Source organism: Sus scrofa, chromosome 1 (genome assembly GCF_054392235.1).
Source record: "Sus scrofa isolate SSC_HxYL_T2T_F1_AM1 chromosome 1, Sscrofa_HxYL_maternal_Yorkshire_Landrace_v2.0, whole genome shotgun sequence".
In the NCBI taxonomy this organism is placed as follows: Eukaryota; Metazoa; Chordata; class Mammalia; order Artiodactyla; family Suidae; genus Sus; species Sus scrofa.
Window position 1 is genome coordinate 9,739,932 of NC_139383.1, and position 20,095 is coordinate 9,760,026.

General features: G+C 43.5%; 1 protein-coding gene and 1 long non-coding RNA gene across 4 annotated transcripts in view; one reads left to right on the plus strand and one right to left on the minus strand.

Annotated features, from left to right (window-relative positions):
- TMEM242 (transmembrane protein 242) overlaps nucleotides 1-13,474 on the plus strand; it is a 53,914-nt gene extending 40,440 nt beyond the window's left edge. Inside the window, exon 6 of one of the 2 annotated variants that reach the window (XM_085015459.1) lies at nucleotides 11,877-13,474. In XM_085015459.1, coding sequence (XP_084871585.1) covers nucleotides 11,877-11,975 — 99 coding nt within the window. In that variant the 3' untranslated portion in view covers nucleotides 11,976-13,474. The remainder of the gene's footprint in view (nucleotides 1-11,876) is intronic. The other variant, NM_001185165.1, reaches the window with a different exon arrangement.
- Nucleotides 1-19,890, minus strand: part of LOC110259915 (uncharacterized) — a 28,368-nt gene extending 8,478 nt beyond the window's left edge. Inside the window, exons 1-3 of one of the 2 annotated variants that reach the window (XR_014844220.1) lie at nucleotides 19,208-19,890; nucleotides 16,345-16,482; nucleotides 11,036-11,177 (exon numbers count right to left, since the gene is read on the minus strand). This is a non-coding gene — a long non-coding RNA (uncharacterized LOC110259915). Of the gene's footprint in view, nucleotides 1-1,380; nucleotides 1,503-11,035; nucleotides 11,178-11,596; nucleotides 11,877-16,344; nucleotides 16,483-19,207 lie in introns of those variants that run through there. The other variant, XR_014844221.1, reaches the window with a different exon arrangement.
- Between the last annotated feature and the right edge of the window lie 205 nt (nucleotides 19,891-20,095).

Consider the following 20,095-nt stretch of genomic DNA (forward strand, 5'->3'; position numbering starts at 1 on the left):
CATTGGTTTTTTTTTTTTTTTGCCTCTATTTCATTTATTTCTTCTCTGATCTTTATGATTTTTTTTCCTTCTACTAACTTTGGATTTTGTTTGTTCTTTCTCTAGTTCCTTTTGGTATAAAATTAGGTTATATACTTTGCCACATCCCATAGGTTTTGGATCATTGTGTTTTCATTTTCATTTGTCTCTAGCTATTTTTTTATTTCCTCTTTGATTTTTTCGGTGACCAAATTGGTTGTTTAATAGCATATTGCTTAGCCACCATGTGTTTATGGGGCTTTTTTTTTTTGTAGTTTTTTTCTTTGTAGTTGATGTCTAATCTCATAGCATTGTGGTAAGAAAAAAAATGCTTGATATGATTTCACTTAAATTTAGCAAGGTTTTGTGGCCTGGCATATGATCTGTCCAGGAGAATGTTCATGTGTGCTTGAAGAGAATGTGTTTTCTTCTGCTTTTGGATAGGATGTTCTAAATATATTAATTAAGTTCATCTGGTCTAACCTTTTTTTTTTTTTGGTCTTGATTTTTTAGGGTCAAACCTGTGGCAGATGGAGGTTCCCAGGCTAGACGTCTAATTGGAGCTATAGCTCTCAGCCACAGCCACACCAGAGCTGAGTCTGCAACCTACACCATAGCTCATGGCAACACTGGATCCTTAACCCACTGAGCGAGGCCAGGGATTGAACCCGCAACCTCATGGTTCCTAGTCAGATTCGTTTCTGCTGTGCCACGACAGGAACTCCCTGTCATTTTAAGCCAGTGTTTTCTTATTGATGTTCTGTCTGGATGGGCAGGGCCATGTCCAAAGTGGGCTCAGGAGGTCTTAAGGTAGCCTGTTTGCTGATGGCTAGAGCTATGTTCCCAACGCAGTTAGCTGCTTGGCTTGAGGCACTGGGCCAGGAATTGACACTGATGAGCTAGAGGGAGGATTTCACAATGGCAGCTACCAGCACCAGTGTCCCTGTGGTAGAATGAGGTGAGAGTGGCTATTGCCAGTGTCTGTGTCCCCAGGGTGCACCACAGTGGCCTCCTAACTCTCCAGGAGACTAAGACTAGCAGGTAGGTCTGACCCAGACCCTATCAAAGTACTGCTTTTGCCATGGAGCATGTGAGATTTTGTGTGTGTCCTTTAAGACTGAAGTCTCTCCCCTCCCCACACCTATGCCCCATCCTCTGTTACTCAATATTAAGCCCTCCTGACCTTCAAAGGCAAATTCTCTGGGGGCTCATCTTCCCAGTGCAGGATCTTTGAGCTGGGGAGGCTGACATGGGGCTCCAAACTCACTTCTGTGGGAGAACCTCTGCAATGTAATTATTCTCCAATTTGTGGGTCACCCACCTGGGGATATGGGACTTATATCATGAATGCATCATTCCTACCTGTCTCATCATGGTTCCTCCTTTATGTCTTTAGTTATAGAAGATCTTTGCTGGTGGGCTCTAGTCTTTTCATCGATGGTTGTCTTTCTATGCTTGTGAGAGAAGGCTGAACTCCTCCACAGCTGTAAAATTAAAGGGGGATAAATGGTGTTCTTTATCTCACTTATCTCCCTTCCTTCACCTATTCTGAAGCTCGTCTGTTCCTGGTTGGCTATATTTCAGATAGGATTCCTTCTAGTGGTTTAGTTACTCAGTTATGACCACAGGAACAAGTAAATAATACAATGCTTGGGAAATGAGAGGAAAGAAAAAAAAAAAATCAGGTCAAGAGGAGGAAATGGGAACACAACCCCTCATGCTGAAGCCACTCTTCACTCTACTACCCTGGCCTCATCCGGGCATCTCAGCCTCTGCCTTCTCAGCAGCTGACTATGTTTCCATGAGGTGCTAAATGATTCTGTTCATTTTCTGGCTATCTGAGTCTAATTGGAAAACTCTGGCTTTAGGTTTTAGTTGTCATAGATGTTCAGTCAGAAGGATGAAGAGAAAGAATCAAGAAGCACATTGCAAATTCTGGCCAGAAATGTCTTCCAACTGAGAAGTCTATGCAAGATTCTTCAAGGGGTATTCCAGACACAGGGGCAGAGTAGAAGGACTTGAGCTTACCTCCTTTCATGAAAACATCAAATTGCAACTAATTGCTGAACAACCATCAACAAAATAGACTGGAAGCTACCAAAAAAGATATCCTACACCCAAAGACAAAGAAGCCACCACATCTAGATGGTAGGAGGGGCACTTTCGTGGTAAAGCAATCCCATATCCACAAGGTAGGCAACCCACAGCCTGGAAAATAACTGTATTGCAGAGGCTCACCCACAGGAGTGAGGGTTCCAAACTCCATGTCATGTTCCCCAGCCTGGGGATCTGGCATAGGGATGAGGAGCCCCTGGAGCATTTGGCTTTGAAGGCCAGCAGAGCTTGAGTACAAGGGCTTCATAGATCCGGAGGAAACAGAGATTCTACTCTTGGGGGGGGGGCACATACAGAGTTTTTCATGTGCACTGGGTCCCAGGGCAAGCCCATAAGAATCTGGGCCATCCTACCTGTGGATCTTGCAAGGTCTCCAGGGTCCCTGGGTCAGGAATTCCCATAGTGGCTCAATGAGTTAAGAACCCAATGTAGGGAGTTCCTGTTGTGGCTCAGCAGTAACGAACCTGACTAGCATCCATGAGGACATGGGATCTACCCCTGGCCCTACTCAGTGTATTAAGGATCTGGCATTGCCATCAGCTGCGGTACAGATCACAGACATGGCTCGGATCCCATGTTACTGTGGCTGTAGCCGGCAGCCATGGCTCTCATTCAGCCCCTTGCCTGGGAACTTACATGTGTCATAGGTGCGGCCCTAAAAAGACAGACAGACCTGATGTAGTCTCCATGAGGATTCAGGTTTGATCCCTGGCTTTACTTAGTGCATTAAGGATCCGGTATTGCCATAGGCTGTGGCGTAAGTCACAGATGTGACTCAGATCTGGTGTTGCCTTGGTTGTGGTGTAGGCCTCAGATGTAGCTATGATTCAAACCCTAGTCCAATAACTTTTATAGGTGTGCCCCATAAAATGAAAATTAAAAATCTGGGCTAGTCCTACCTGTAGGTCTTGGAAAGTCTCCTGGGAGAGTAGGGGTCAGCTGTGGTCACTCTGGGGGCAGGACACTGGAGGCAGAGGCCCTAGCAGGTATTCATCAGTGTAACCTCCCCAGAGGCCGTAATTTTCAAAAAATCTGGCCCCACTCACCAGTCCTGAGAAACCCCAGGCCCAACGACAAACAAGATGGGAAAACAGCCCCATCCATGAGCAGACAGGCTTCCTAAAGTCCTCCTAGGCACATATGCACTCTTATCACACCCAGCAACACAGTCCTGCCCACCAGAGGGACAAGACTCCACTCCCCCCACCAGTGGGCAGACACTAGTCCCTTCCTTCAGGAAACCAGTCACAAGCCCCTGTATCAATTTCACCCACCAGGAGGCAGACACCAGAAGCAAGAGAGACTACAACCCTACACCCTGTATAAAGGACACCACAAATGCAGAAATCTGGCCAAAATGAAAAGGCAGAGAAATCCTTTGCAGATGAAGGAACAGGACAAAACCCCAGAAAAATAGCTAAGTAAAGTGGAGATAAGCAATGTACATGAAAAAAGACTTTAGAGTAATGATAATAAGAATGATTCAAGATTGTTTTAAGAAACAATCCTCTGGAAAAAAAGAGGCAATGATCAAAAAGCTATAAGAAATGTTTAACAAAGAAATAGATTTAAAGAACAAACAAGCTGTGGTAAACAACACAAACAAAATTTAAAATTTACTAGAAGGAATCATAGCAAAATACAGGAGGCAGAAGAACGAATAAGCAAGGTGGAAGACAGTTTGGTGAAAATCACTGATGCAGAACAGAATAAAGAAAAAATAAGAAATGAGGACAGTCTAAGCAAACTCTGGGACAACATTACACGCACCAACATTTGCATTAAAGGGGTGCCAGAAGAAGAAAGAGAGAAAGGGCCAGAGAAAATAAGAAGAGATAGATAATAGCCAAAAAATTCCCTAACAAAGTAGTCACTCACTTAGGTCCAAGAAGCACAATGAGTACCATATAGAATAAACCCAAGGAGACACACCCCAACATATATTAATCAAACTGACTAAAGACAAAGAGTTAGGGAAAAGTAACAAATTACAAAGGATCTGATAAGGTTATCAGCTGGTTTTGCAGCAGAAACTGCAGGCCAGAAGGGAGTGGCATGATATACCTAAAGTGATGAAAAGAGAAAAAAAAAAAAAAAAAAACTGCAACCAAGAATACCCTACCAGCAGCAGGACTCTTGTTCAGATTTGATGGAGAAATCAAAAGCTTTACAGACAAGCAAAAGCTAAGAAAATTCACCACCCCCAAGCCAGCTTTACAACAAATGTTAAAAGAACTTCTCTAAGTGAAAAAGAAAAGGCCATAACTACAAACAAGAGAATTACAAATGAGAAGGCTCACACTATGGAGAACAGTTTGGAGATACCTTAGAAATCTATACATAGAACTTCCATATGACCCTGCAATCCCACTCTTGGGCATCTATCCGGACAAAACTCGACTTAAAAGAGACACGTGCACCCGCATGTTCATTGCAGCACTATTCACAATAGCCAGGACATGGAAACAACCCAAATGTCCATTGACAGAGGATTGGATTCGGAAGATGTGGTATATATACACAATGGAAAACTACTCAGCCATAAAAAAGAATGACATAATGCCATTTGCAGCAACATGGATGGAACTAGAGAATCTCATACTGAGTGAAATGAGCCAGAAAGACAAAGACAAATACCATATGATATCACTTATAACTGGAATCTAATATCCAGCACAAATGAACATCTCCTCAGAAAAGAAAATCATGGACTTGGAGAAGAGACTTGTGGCTGCCTGATGGGAGGGGGAGGGAGTGGGAGGGATCGGGAGCTTGGGCTTATCAGACACAACTTAGATTTACAAGGAGATCCTGCTGAATAGCATTGAGAACCTTGTCTAGATACTCATGTTGCAACAGAAGAAAGGGTGGGGGAAAAATGTAATTGTAATGTATACATGTAAGGATAACCTGACCCCCTTGCTGTACAGTGGGAAAATAAAAAAAATTATAAAAAAAAAACAAAAAACATAAAAAGCAAATGAGAAGGCTCAGAGGTAAAGGCAAACACAGTAAAGGTAGGAAATCATCCCCACACAAATATGATATCAAAACCAGCAATCATGTGAAGAGGAGGGTATAAAATATAGGGTATTAGAAACACACTTGAAATTAAGTGACCAAAAATTTAAAACAATCTTGCATATATATAGACTCCTATATCAAAACTTTACAGTAACTGCAAACCAAAAATCTACAATGGGTAATACAAAGAAAAACCAATCCAAAAACAACACTCAAGGTAGGCATCAAGCCACAAGAGAAAAGAACAAAAGGAAAAAAGGCCAACAAAAACAAATCCAAAACAACACAGTGTCAATAACATGTCAATAATTACCTTAAATGTAAAAGTTCCAACCAAAAGACAGAGACTGGCTGAATGGATGCAAAAATAAGACCCATATATATGCTGTCTACAAGAGACCCGATTCAGTTCTAGGGACACACACAGACTGAAAACGAGAGGATAGAAAAAGATATTCCATGCAAATGGCAATTGGAAGAAAGCTGGAGTAGCAATACTCAAGACAAAATAGACTTTAAAATAAGATGGTTACAAGAGACAAAGAAGGACATTACATTATGGCCAAAGGATCAGTCCAAGAAGATGATCTAACAATTGTAAATATATATGCAACCAACATAGACCCACTTAAGCACATAAAGCAAATATTACCTGACATAAAAGGAGAAATTGACAGTAACACAATAATAGTAGGGGACTGTTTTAACACCCCACTTATTACATCAATGGACAGATCATCCAAACTGACAGTCAATAAGGAAACACTGGCCTTAATTGGCACGTTAGACAAGATGAACTTAATTGATATGTATAGAACATTCCATCCAAAAGCATCAGAATACACATTCTTCTCAAGCACACACAGAATATCCTCCAGGATAAATCACATTCTGTGCCATAAATCAAGCCTCAGTAGATTTAAGAAAATTGAAATCACATCAAGCATCTTTTCTGACCACAACACTATAACACTAGAAATAAACTACAAAACAAACAAAAAAACACAAACACATGGAGACTAGACAATATGCTACTGAACAACTAATGGATCACTGAAGGAATCAAGGAGGAAATTAAAAAGTACCTAGAGACAAATGAAAATGAAAACATGACCCAAAACCTGAGACACAACAAAATCATTTCTAAGATGAAAGTTTATAGCAATACAAGCTTACCTCAGTAAACAAGAAAAATCTCAAACAACCTAACTGTACATCTGAAGCAACTAGAGAAAGATGTGAACAAACAAAACCCAAAGTTAGAAGGAAAAAATCAAAGATCAGAACAAAGAAAACAATAGAGAAGCTCAGTGAAACCAAAAGTCGATTCTTTGAAAAGATAAAGTCAATAAACCTTTAGCCAGACTCATCAAGAAAAAAAGGGAGAGTGCTCTCAAATCAATAAAATTAGAAATGAAAAAGGAGAAGATACAACTGACAACACAGAAATATAAAGTATCATAGGAGACTACCACAAGCGACTACATGCCAATAAAATGGACAACCGAGAAGAGATGGACAAATCTTAGAAAGGTGCAATACTCCAGCACTGAACCAGGAGGAAACAGAAAATATTAACAAAGCAATCACAAGTACTGAAATTGAAAATGTGATTTAAAAACTAAAAGTCTCAGACCAGATGGCTTCGTAGGTGAATTCTATCAAACATTTAGAGAAGAATTAACACCTGCCTTTCTGAAACTATTCCAAAAAATTTCAGAGGAACAAACACTTCCAAACTCATTCTATGAGACTACCATCACCAATACTAAAACCAAAGATACACAAAAGAAGAAAATTATAGGCCAGTATATCTGATGAGTATAGATGCAAAAGGCCTGAACTAATACTAGCAAACTGAATCCAATATACATTAAAAAGATCATACACCATAATCAAGTGGGATTTGTCGTAGGGATGTAAGGATTTTTCTGTATCTGCAAATCAATCAGTGTGATACACTAACAAATTGAAGAATAAAAACCATGTAATCATCTCAATAGATGCAGAAAAAGCTTTTGACAAAATCCAACACCCATTTATGATTAAATAAAACAACCCTCCGGAAAGTGGGCATAGAGGGAACCTACCTTAACATAATAAAGTCCATATATGACAAACCCAAAGCACACATCATTCTCAATGGTGAAAAGCTGAAAGAATTCCCACTAACATCAGGAACAAGACAAGGATGTCCACTCTTGCTACTTTTATTCAGTATAGTTTTGGAAGTCCTAGCCATGGCAGTCAGAGAAGAAAAAGGAATGAAAGGAATCCACAATTGGAAAAGAAGTAAAACTGTTGCTGTACAGATGAAATGACACTACTCGTAGAAAATCCTAAAGAGGCGATCAGAAAACTACTAGAGTTCATCAGTGAATTCAGTAAACTTGCAGGCTACAAAATTAATACAGAAACATCTCACATTTTTATACATTAACAACAAAAGATCAAAAGAGCAATTAAGGAAACAATCCCATTCACCATCACAACAAAAAGAATAAAATATCCAGAATAAACCTACCTAAGGAGGCAGACCTGTACTGTGAAAACTATAAGATGCTGATGGAAGAAACTGAAGATGACACAAACAAATGGAAAGATAAATATACCATGTTCTTGGATTAGAAGAATCAGTATCGTAAAAATGACTGTACAACCCATGGCAATCTATAGATTCAATGTAATCCCTATTAAATTACCAATGACATTTTTCACAGAATTAGAACAAAAATTGTTTGTTTTTTTGTTTTGTCTTTTTTTGGGCTGTACCTGTGGCATATGGAAGTTCCCAGGCTAGGGGTCCAGTTGGAGTCATAGCTGCTAGCCTACACCACAGCTCACGACAATGCCAGATCCCTAACCCACTGAGCAAGGCCAGGAATTGAACCTGCAACCTCATGGTTACTAGTTGGGTTCATTAACCACTGAGCCACAATGGGAACTCCAGAACAAAAACGTTTTTAATCTGTATAGAAACACAAAAGACCCCAAACAGCCAGCACAATCTTGAGCAAGAAAAACGGAAATGGAAGAATCAGGCTCCCTGTCTTCAGGCTATTCTACAGAGCTACAGTAAACAAAACAGTATAGTACTGCCACAAAAACAGAAATATAGATAAGTGGAAAATGATAGCCCAGAGATGAACCCACACACCTATGGTTAACTAATCTATGACAAAGGCGGTAATACACAATGGAGAAAAGGCAACCTCTTCAATAAATGGTACTGGGAAAATTGGTCAGCTACATGTAAAAGAATGAAATTAGAGTATCTCTAACATCATTTACAAAAATAAATCAAAATAGATTAAGGACCTAAATATAAGACCAAATACTCTAAAACTCTTAAAGGAAAACATAGGCCAAACACTCTGACATAAACTGCAGCAATCTCTTCAGATCCACCTCCTAGAGTAATGACAATAAAAACAGACATAAAAAAATGGGACCTAATTAAGTTTAAAAGTTTCTGCAAAGTAAACCATAAAACAAAAAGACAACCCACAGAATGGGAGAAAATATTTGCAAATGAAGCAACTGACAAGGGATTAATCTCCAAAATATAACAACTCATGCAGCTCAATATCAGAAAAACAACCCAATCAAAAAAATGGGCAGAAGAGCTTAATAGACATTTCTCCGAAGACAGGTAGCCAAAAAATACATGAAAAAAATGCTCAACATTGCTAATTATTAGAGAAATGCAAGTCAAAACTATTATGAGGTATCCCCTCACACAAGTTAGAATGGCTATCATCAAAAAGTCTACAAATGGAGTTCCTGCTGTGGTGCAGTAGGTGAAGGATTTGGCATGGCTGCAGCTGTGGTGTAGGTCACAGCTGTGGCTTGGAGTTGATCCCTGGCCCAGGAACTTCCATATGCTGTGGATGCAGCCAAAATAAAGTCTACAAACAATAAATGCTTGAGAGGGTGCAGAGAAAAGAGAATCCTCCTACCCTGTTGGTGAGAATGGAAATTTTACCACTGCTATGGAGTTCAGTATGGAGGTACCTTAAAAACTAAAAATAGAACTATCATATGATCCAGCAATCCCACTCCTGGGCACATATCTGAAGAAAACCGTAATTTGAAAAGATACATGCACCCCAGTGTTCACTGCAGCACCATTTAGTACAGCCAAGACATGGAAGCAACCTAAATGTCCATCAACAGAGGATTGGGGGAGTTCCTATTGTGGCTCACTGGGTTAAGAACCTGACTAATACCCAGGATGATGTGGGTTTGATCCCTGGCTTCACTCAGTGGGTTAAGGATCTGGCGTTGCTGTGGTGTAGGCCAGCAGCTGCAGCTCCAATTCAGTCCCTAGCCTGGGAACTTCCATGTGCCACAGGTGTGGCCCTAAAAAGCAAAAACGAAACACCCCACCCTCCTGCCAGAGGACTGGATAAAGAAGATGTGGTACATATACACAATGGAATATTACTCAGCCATAAGAAAGAATGAAATAATGCCATTTGCAGCAACGGGGATGGACCTCGAGGTTGTCATTTTAAGTAAAATAAGTCAGAGAAAGACATCTTATGGTATCACTTATAAGTGGAATCTAAAAAAAAATACAAAATGAATTTTTTTGGAGAACAGAAACAGACTTACAGACTTTTAAAACAAAAACTTACGGTTACCAAAGGGGACAGATGTACGGGAGGATAGACCGAGGGTTGGGGATGGGCATGTGCACACTCTGGTCCATGGAATGACTGGCCAGTGGGGACCTGCTCTATAGCACAGGGAACTCTACCCAATATCCTGTGGCAGTCTATATGGGGAAAGAATGCATGTGTCTATATGTATAACTGAGTCACTTTGTTGTACAGCAGAAATTATCGCAACATTGTAAATCAACTATAATTCAATAAACTTTTTTTTTTAAAGGATTCTTTAAGGGGTACCAAGTACAATCTTGGTATACTTTGAACAAAGTAATTCTTTTTGTGAGCCTAGACACTTAGCATCCACGCCCCCACCCACCCCCAGTGCAAATAGTCCCTTGTGATTGTGACAACCAAATTATCAGGATTCTCTATTTGAGAACTGCTATTTAGAACTGCATTTCTAGTTCCTTCCCAGGGATTCTGTATTGCCTCTCGTTGAGAACCTCTAATGAAGGTTTCATCACAGTATAAACTAGAGAGCTGCGTGGACGTGTGTGTGTGTGTGTGTCTTCAAGATTGGTGTCTGGGACCCAGATGGTGAGATGGTATGACTGGGTCACTCTGCTGAACCGTAGAAATAAAAAAAAAAAAGAGAAAGGAAGGAAGTTTGACTAAAATAAGCAAATGTTGAGATGGCTGGCATGGATCTTCTGTAGACTACACATAAGGGGTAACCTTATATGTCTTCCAGTATCAGAATATTTAAACCAAAGTGCTTTATTTTGGTTTAACTGTAATGCTTCTGACTAACACACCATAATATTTATACCCATATGAGCTTTATTCTTGAAACAATACATATTTTGATGGTGCCATAATGACAACAGCTAATATATATGGAGCATTACCATGTGTTAGGTGCTGTGCTTTAGGCACATTCTCTCACTTAATCCTCACAACTCTATAAGCAGGTAATTATCTCCATTCTACCTATTGTGACAACTACCCTTTAGAGTAGGCAGACTTCCCAGGTAGTGGAGTTGGGATTGAACAGAAAGGCCCATCTGCCCCCACAGTCTGTGCTAGCAACAGAGCTGCAATGACTGGAGTAAATGCCTAGGAATTTACAAGTCCCAAACAGGAAGCACCCCCCGAATCTGGAAATAAGGCAAGGATTCAGCTTCAAATGGAAATAAGTTAGCATCAACATAAAAAAATGCAATGGCCAACTCTCCAAGTGATCATGCCAAGAAGCGACTTGCCTGTTGCTGTGAGTCCGGACGCTCCCTAAATCTCTTCCAGGAGGTCCGCATCCTGCAGGAGCAAAGGCCGGGAGGTAGCTGATGAGAAGAGGCGGTGCTGTGCTGTAGGGCTTCTGAAGCTCTGTCTTCAGAACGGGACCATCTAGGTTAGAAAGAGTCAATCAGATGTGGAGCCAGTTTTTTCTGATGTGAAGCTTGTCCACCTCCTGTAAATGGCTGTCCCCCTGCCTCAGGGCTGTGTGCACCTCAGGTCCAGCTGGTGCTCCCGCTGCCCTGCAGGCTAAGATCGTCCACCCTCCTGCTCCAGCTCTTGGTTTCCACATCAGCCTCTGCTGGGAAAACCTCTACAGGGATTTTTCAACACCATCTGACAATAAAAACATTCTAGTTTATCCGACAGTCATTGATTCCTTCTTTATTTACCCCCTACCCCGTTACTTCTCTCCATTCCTTCCCTCTGGCCCTCCAATTCTTCTGACTTTGAATGGCCTCAGTCTGTTCATTTAGATAAAAAGCCCATTTTCAGCCGTGTCTTTATATACGAAAACCCCCAACACATACCATCCTCCCGGCGGGGCATAAATGTCGTGGAGGGCTGACAATTCAGAGCATGTCGCCTTTCACATTCACAGTGGAGTTTTATGTTATTTAAGGCCCAGTAGCTTTATATCCGGACGAAGAAAAAAGGTGTCTTACTGTCTTTCACAGTCTCTGCCTTTTGTTGGTTTCACGGCAATGACGTAGCGGTCAGGCCCCAGCAGTGTCCATCTCTAATTACTTTGGCTCTTCTCCCCACCTTTTAACATTTGATGACTGTTGGGTTTTTTTTTTCATCTTTCAGATGAAAGACTTTCGAAGTAAAATGCAATCAATATTTCCAGCAATTCCCAAGAACTCTGAATCGGCTGCTGAGTGGGAAGAAGCATTGAAATCCAAGTGAGATGAGCATGATGGATGAAGTCCAGAATAACTGTTACAGAAAAGGCTGGCTTCGGAGATGCCACAATAGCAAAGGGACTCGATTGATTTCTCCTCAGGAACACATGCAGATTGGTGACTGAACTTATGGGACGGATGACATTCAGTGTCCTCTTAGGAGGCCAACAGTCATTTCTGTTGTGTTGTACTTTACAGTTGATTTGGTTATGTTCGTGTGTGTGTGTGTTGGAGGGAAGGTAAAGTTTTTGCAAAGTTAGACTATTTAAAAATAATTACATGTAGGAATTCCCACTGTGGTACAACAGAATTGGCAGCGTCTTGAGTGCTGGGATGCAGGTTCAATTCCTGGCCGGGCACAATGGGTTAAGGATCCAGTGTTAACTGCAGCTTCAGCTTAGGTCGCACCTGCAGCCTGAATCTGATCCCTGGCCCAGGAATTCCATGTGCAGGGGGTGGCCAAAAAAGAAAAAAATAAAAATAATTATATGTTTAACTTCTCTATGTGGAGGAAGTCCCAAGGGAAATACTTCTGTGGCTCTAACAGTTAAAACCAGGGTTTTTACCTGAAAAGAACATTTAGAATAAGATATGATGGAAAATCTTTATAAACATAGCCCTCACAGCAGTAGTACCTCAGTGTGTCTGGTAAGAGACATTTCAATAGCCTTTCCTGTCAGTAGGTGGCTGTAGGCTGACTCCAGGGTGACGGGTGAACAGGTGACTCCTGTACACCAGACAGTGCTTGTGGTGGCTCTGTTGTCCTGGACGCAGTCTTTTACTTGTAAGTGCTAGGTATTTACCCGATGACCTCCCTTTAAGGCCCTGTAAATTCTTCGACAGGAAGCCAGTAACAGATTATGATAACTTGAAAGGATAATCATGTTAAAATAAGTGACATCCTGGGTATAAAATGTACTTTTTTGAGAAGCTGGTTCTGGGCCCTTAAACATTGACTGACAGTTTATAGATTTGTATTAGTTGTCAATATAAAAATAGCCCAAATATCACCTCTCTTAACAAATATTTTTAATGAGAAAAGTTACCTGAGTTTTGAGTCTCGATATTAATTAGTTCCACCTCCCTGACAGAAACAGCTACTGGTCTAATAAACACAGCCAGCCCTTTTCTGTCCTACAACATCTCTCTCAGAGAACATAGAATAATGCCTACATGCAGTGGGGTTGTTTTTGTTATTTTTGTTTTTGCTGGAGATTAGATGTTTTTAAGAAAAGTACTTTAATATATCAGTATGTCCAGAAAAATAACCCTTGGTTGAATATCATTGTGTAAATTCTTCATAATTGCATAGGCTCTAATTAGCAATCAGGTTTATTAATAAATTAATTTGAAATGCGTCTGTTATAAGGAAACCTTTAAAACCTTCTTTTTAAGGAAGAATTTTAAATGAAATGTCAAGTGCATAATGTAACATTTTTCTCTGGACCATGTTACCCTGTTAAAATTGCTGTATTGTTAATTAATTAAACAGGTGCAATCAGCGTCTGGGATTCCTATTTAAACCTGTTTAAAATCCAAGACTTGAAAGGATCATGAAAACATCAGGGGATGCAAGTAGCAAAAACAGCTCACCCATCTTTCATTTTTAACTAAACCTCTGCTAACAAAATCTCTCTAGCCTTGGAATGAAATGAAAGAAGGAAAGCGGGAGAAAACGGAACAGGTTTTTGTCCCTATTATGAGCCTGAGTCTGGGGCACGGTGGGTGCACTCTGGTCCCGCGGGGCCTGGCACATGGGAGGCCTGAAGGAATGAAGTTTGAATGCATGTTTGTGTGACAGGCTTCATGTTTACCAAACCCTTGAGGGATGGCAGGAAACTGCCGTAAGAATGGGCTGAATCTGCTGCTGAGGAAACTGATGAGGGCAGATTCCCTAGAATAGGTACCAAGCACAGGCTCTAGTCGCATTTTAAAAGCAAAAGTGAAGTAATAAAGATGAAAGTTAAAAGAAAAACAAGAAATAGGACTAAAGTGGTTTTTTCCTACAGCCAGAACTCAGATATCAGAAGATGGAGTCATTTGTCTATTCTTTCCATCCTAGAGGCATATTGTTAAATTGGTTAATGGAAAGGAAAAATGTTTAACAGATAATGTTATTCTTTATGTGAAGTACCATCTGTGTACTGAGTTCCGAGTGTTCCTGGATATGGAAGAGAGGACGTGTTACGGAATTTCAAGTTTGCCTTCTTTGCTGTCTTTATCTTGGGTAGAGTATGACAAACATAATCACATTTATCTCCTGGAGCATAAAGAGTTTTAATCACCCTATTAACCAGGATGACATTTTTCACAGACTTAAAAAGGAATAGAACAGACATTATCGCCCCATAAGCAATCCATTTCATGGAGCCTGAGCACTAGAAATTTTTTAAAGGATGGATAACACAAGCCATTTCCATTTCATGTATAAGCCAACATTAAGGCGGCTCCCACAAGAATGCCACTTACACCAGTCGAGCGTTAAGCTGTACGTTTAGAATCTCGGCGCCGAAAGGGCCATTAGAGGAAGCCGTGTAGAGAAGGTGGTGGGCAGGGAGGGGCGACCTCTGAGGCCTCAGGACTCCTTCATCTGGTAACTTACTGCTGCCCTGTAGAAATGTGTCCGTGGGCTGCTGTTCTTTTCAGAGTCAAGGAGATAGGGTTTCTGAGCAAACTGGGAGTGAAAAATAGGGCATGGGTCCTGCCTTACAAGATGCCTAGCAGCCTGTCACACGGATTCTTTTTTTTTTTTTTTTTTTTGTCTTTTGTCTTTTGTCTTTTTTGTTGTTGTTGTTGTTGTTGCTATTTCTTGGGCCGCTCCCGCGGCATATGGAGATTCCCAGGCTAGGGGTTGAATCGGAGCTGTAGCCACCGGCCTACGCCAGAGCCACAGCAAAGCGGGTTCCAAGCCGCGTCTGCAACCTACACCACAGCTCACGGCAACGCCGGATCGTTAACCCACTGAGCAAGGGCAGGGACTGAACCCGCAACCTCATGGTTCCTAGTCGGATTCGTTAACCACTGCGCCACGACGGGAACTCCTTCTTTTTTTTTTTTTTTTTTTTTTTGTCTTTTGTCTTTTTTGTTGTTGGAAACACGGATTCTGATGATAGCAGAGGGAGCGAGCCAGCACCCAGGCCCTGCAGAGCTGAGGCGCGACCACAGATGACCCCCATTCCATGGCACTGACACAGGCGGACACTGGGAAAAAACCTGCCTTAGCTGCTCGGTCAAAACGTGGCTCCTGACTGCCTCGCCTGTCATACATTCTTCTTAGTCTCATGGCTAGTGTGGGACCCAGCTTGCAAATTAATCATTGCAACCTAGGGGGAAATTAAGGGGGGGTGGAAGAAGCCCATGGGGACAAAAGTAATTAAAATCCACTGAATTTAGCAATTTCACTTGGGGCAACTTTTAGCAAATTTTAATCTCTCCTAGGTTTGGTTCATGGAGAATGTTGTATGTTTTCACCTCATTTTCTTGTATCTTTTTTTTTAAGGGCTGCACCCTCGGCATATAGAGGTTCCCAGGCTAGGCATCCAATTGGAGCTGTAGCCGCTGGCCTACACCAGTCACAGCAATGCCAGATCCTTAACCCACCGAGCGCAGGATCTGAGCCGTGTCTTCGAACTACACCACAGCTCACAGCAATGCCAGATCCTTAACCCACTGAGCGGGGCCAGGGATCCAACCTGCGTCCTCATGGTTACTGGTCAGATGCATTTCTACTGCGCCACAGTGGGAACACCTTGTATCTTCTTTAAAACAAGTACAAATGAAAGTCAGGTAAAATATAAAATTTCTCCAAATAGTTACATTTCTCATGAAAGTTTGTAAAATACACATTTTTACAGTATTTAAGCTCGAGTGAGATGTTTTCCCTTCCTGCTGAGTCACTGAGTATTATGTCAGGTATCTGGGTCTCTGCATTGGTGTTATCGGGATTAATTATCAAAGGCTGTGCTTTTGTGAGTAGAGAAGAGGGAAGGAAGCATCTCTTGCAAGCAGCGACATTAATCTGTAACAGTCAGTGAGGCTGTTAGCAGATTTTGTCTGATGGCAGATAACTCAGTTTTGGAGAAAATTATAATAGCAGTTACCAAGAAGCAAAAAAGAGTTCAACTCTTCTGCCCAAGTATTAGGGGAGTGATTCTGGACCTTAATTTATATTTTTTGCATAAACTAGGTGAGGCCTTCTGCCTTTGGTGAGGGAAGATCACCTACTGAAAAAGAAAACAGTTGAAAAAAAAGTTGCATATACATGTCCTTAACAGTTACTGAAGGGTAAAAGCCATTCTTAATGGACTCCCGTAATCTAAATAAGGGCAGACAGGAAGCTTGGCACATTTATAGAACAGCTTCTACCTGCTTACCTGAAAACAAGCCCAAAATTCATCTTCACGCTCTTCCAATGCCCGGAGCTAAGAGCAGGAGTCCAGGTCTGTGGCCCCACAGGAAACACCTGAGCACATACCAAGGGCTGCTTGGAACACCAGTGCGGGGGCTGCTGTCTGAAAAGAACAAGTTGACAGAGCTGAGTCAAAAAGAAAGCTTGGTTTTGACATTCTCTGCAGAGGTGTGCCAAACTCTGCAGAGCCCCTTTGGTTTGCCAACCTGGGTGATGGGAGTGCATGTATTTTTATTTTCTTGCTACTGGTCATCTTCAACTTTTTTTTTGTAAGGGCCGATTCCCTCTGCTTCCTGCTCTGAGTGAAGCCCAAAGTGTAGACCCCACATCACTGGTGGTTGCCAGTGGCCAGCTGTCACCGTCACCACCTGTGCCCATATCCTTCTACTTCCCTTCGGTCTGCAGTGGCCACAGCTACTCAGAGATCCTTCAGTTGGGATAGAGGTTACAGGACTAAGAAATTCTAGTGGTAAAACTCATGCAAAGTTAAAACAAGACCTTGTCAAAAAAAAAAAAAAAATACAAATGAGGAAACCCTTTGCTCTGAACTTGCTCTTGGGTCAGCCAGGATTCTCTTCATAGATTTTTTTTTTTTTTTTTAATGACAAATGATGGTAGTAAAATGGCTGGGTAAACAGCACTTTATCCAGGCTTCCAACTCCCTGTTTAAAGGCAGAATTTCCTTCCACATGGTGAGTGATGAGGCTGCGCAATGGCAGCTGAGACTGCTTGGAGCTGGGATCCCTGGACCTTATCAGGCACATCCAGAGTTGGAGGTGGATGGCACTTCGGCCTGAAGATGCAGCCCTGACTCAAGTCGATTGGCATCCATCCCAGTTTGCCCCGTGCCTTTGCAGGCATCTCTCACTTTGTCATGTTCCCACGGGAGCTGTCCAAATTTCCTGCCTCCGGTATGTCTACTAATAGTGAGCGTGGGGTGGAATTCAAATTCTTCAGAGTACCTTTGCTTAAACTTCTCAATATTCCAAATACTACTGAAGGTGGAGTTCCCATTGTGGCACAGCAGAAATAAATCCGACTAGGAACCACGAGGTGGCAGGTTTGATCCCTGGCCCCGCTCAGTGGGTTAAGGATCTGGTGTTGCCGTGAGCTGCGGTGTAGGTCGCAGACGAGGCTTGGATCTGGCATTGCTGTGGCTGCGGTGTAGGCCGGCAGCTGTAGCTCTGACTGGACCGCTAGCCTGGAAACCTCCATATGTCACAGAGAGTGCAGCCCTTAAAAAAAAAAAAAAAAAAAAAAATTACTGAAGGAGCAGGGAGGGAAGGGCTGGATTAAAAACTCAGGGTCAGGTGGGTCCTTAGGGAAACACCTTACACCCCCTTACACCCCGACAGGGAAGCGGGCATTCATCCTCATGCAGTTTCCTCAGATTCAGGATTAATCCCTTAGTGAATACAGGGAGGGAGGGAGGAAAAGAGGGAGAAAGGAAAAGAAGAAAGGGGAAGCGATGGAGAGAAAGAAGGAAGCAAAGGGGAAGGAAGGGAGGAAAGGGAAGGAGAGGGAGGACAGGATGGAGGAAGAGGAGGAGGAAGGGACCATCCCTGGGAGAGGACTCTTACTGAAAACAAAAGATCTTAAAAAAAAAGCAGCCCTGCCACTTCTCACTTCTTTTTTTTTTTTTTTTTTTTTTTTCTTTCTCTTTTTTGCCCGCCCCTTGGTACACCAGGCCAGGGATCAGATCTGAACCACAGTTGAGACCTAAGCTGGATTCTTTAACCCACTGTGCCAGGCAGGGATCAAACCTGGATCCTGGCGCGGCTTCAGAGACACTGCTGATCTCACGCAAACCAGCAAGAACTCCCTCACTTCACTTTAGAAAGCTCGCTCTCCTCCCATGTGCTGTGCGGGTGATGCCATCTGGAAATAAGGCGCCCTCCTCTGTGGGATGGCGACTTTAGCCAGAGCCCCCAGGGTGAAGTTCTGTCTGGGGGTCCTGAGAGCACGAAGGGCACAGGAGCACCTTGGGCTCGGTCGCCAGACGCAGCGCTGTTCACTGAAGAAATCAGGCAGAAACCAACCCACCACCCCCTTCGCGTGAACCCGGTACGCCCTAGAAAGAAGTCCAATGATTCCACCTAATCGACCCAATTTGTGCCTTTGATGTAAGCGTCGGCAGCCCATCTCACTTTCTCCCCAGTCACTAAATCGCTTTGAGCCGAGTGCCATCACACATTAATTACCCAGCATGACAAACCCTCAGGTCAGCTGGTTTTTCTGGGCTGCGTGTGCCGGGAGGCGTGGGAGTTATTAGAAAAGTTCGGGCTGGCAGGTTAATATCATCCCTTCCGGTGTCAGTGTGCGAGGCCGACACTCCGTGCCTGGGCTTTAAGAACCGAAATTAAAACCAGCTCTCTCAAGGACGCGACAGGCTGACAGGCTGACGGGCCCTGAACTGTCCTGACCAGGTGCAGTGACTTGATTCTCTGTGGCTCCAAACATCGAAATCACCTGCTCAAAGCAGTTGCTGGGCCGCCCGCAAGCCACACCACCCATGCCGGTCAGGGGCCACACATGTCAGTGACAACGCAGGCCAGGAGGCAGCGCCTTCTCCAAGACCGCAGCATCCCTGAGCAGAGAGGTCCCAGGAGGCCAGGTGCTCCGAGGGCTCGCAGGTGTTTGACCCGCCCCAGAAAACTCCTAAAATCACCTGGTCGCTGCAGGAGAGGTACAGGCAAGTGCAGTTCAGCAGCAGCTGCTGGGGCAGGGACGCCCCCCCCCCCAAGCGCCCCCCTCCTCTCCACATCCCTCTTTGTTTGACTCTGTGGTTGCCACACCTCCCCCCTCTTGGCCTCTGTCTTCTGACTCACCTACACTTTCTCCAGATCCTTCCAGAGCATCCTCCACCAGTACCTGGAGAAGCAGGTGCCTGAGAAGCTGCTGACCTAAGCGGAGGACCATTTACTCCAACCTGGGGGAGGTCCCCTGGCCTCTAGGCTGGCAGAAGGTCTCCGAGGGGCGTTCCCAGCTCTCGGGTTTCCTCCTCGTGGTTGCTGGGTGCCCTGACATGGACGTGCCCTGGGGCAGGCCGAGCTCTCTGACGGGCCTCAGGAGCAGCTCAGCAGGCAAACCAGCCCTGGGCCTTTCCGTTTTCTCTCTCAGAACACGGACCTGTGCACAAGTGATTCTGTGACGCCTGTGTCCTGTTCAGTTCTGTCAGCTCCCTCTGCGTGGTGCCTCCTGTCTGCCAGCCGCATCTCTCTTCTCTCTGCAAATGATCTGATTTGTTCTCAAGGGGTGGTCTGCTTTTCGGAGCTGGTGTTCTGGGTCCCTGGCGTGGCGGGGAGCTCAGCCCAGCGCTGGGAGCGTCCTTCCTGGCTGGGTAGTTGGTTCCCAAATCTCGTCCTTGTTCTCAGTCAATTTCTGCAGCTGAAACTCCTTTATAAAGCTTTAAAAACTTCTTCACAATCACACAACACCCAGGTAACCAGGTCATCCTCCCAGAAGGGGCTTCCAGGGGCTGCCGTTGGGAGGAGGGGAGATCTGAGTCCCTTCATTTCCTGCTCCTCCCCCGCCTGGCCCAGGGCCCCTCCCCTGCCCGGCCCCAGCCTCCCCCAGACCAGACCCAGCCCCTCCACTTACAGCTGGGATGACTTTGGGCAAACAACCCACGCCAGCTGCTGTCTTCATCTCTTAAAGGGGGTACAAGAACTTCCACATCCAGCGTCAGGAGGGTTAAGTGAAACACTTAACCCGCA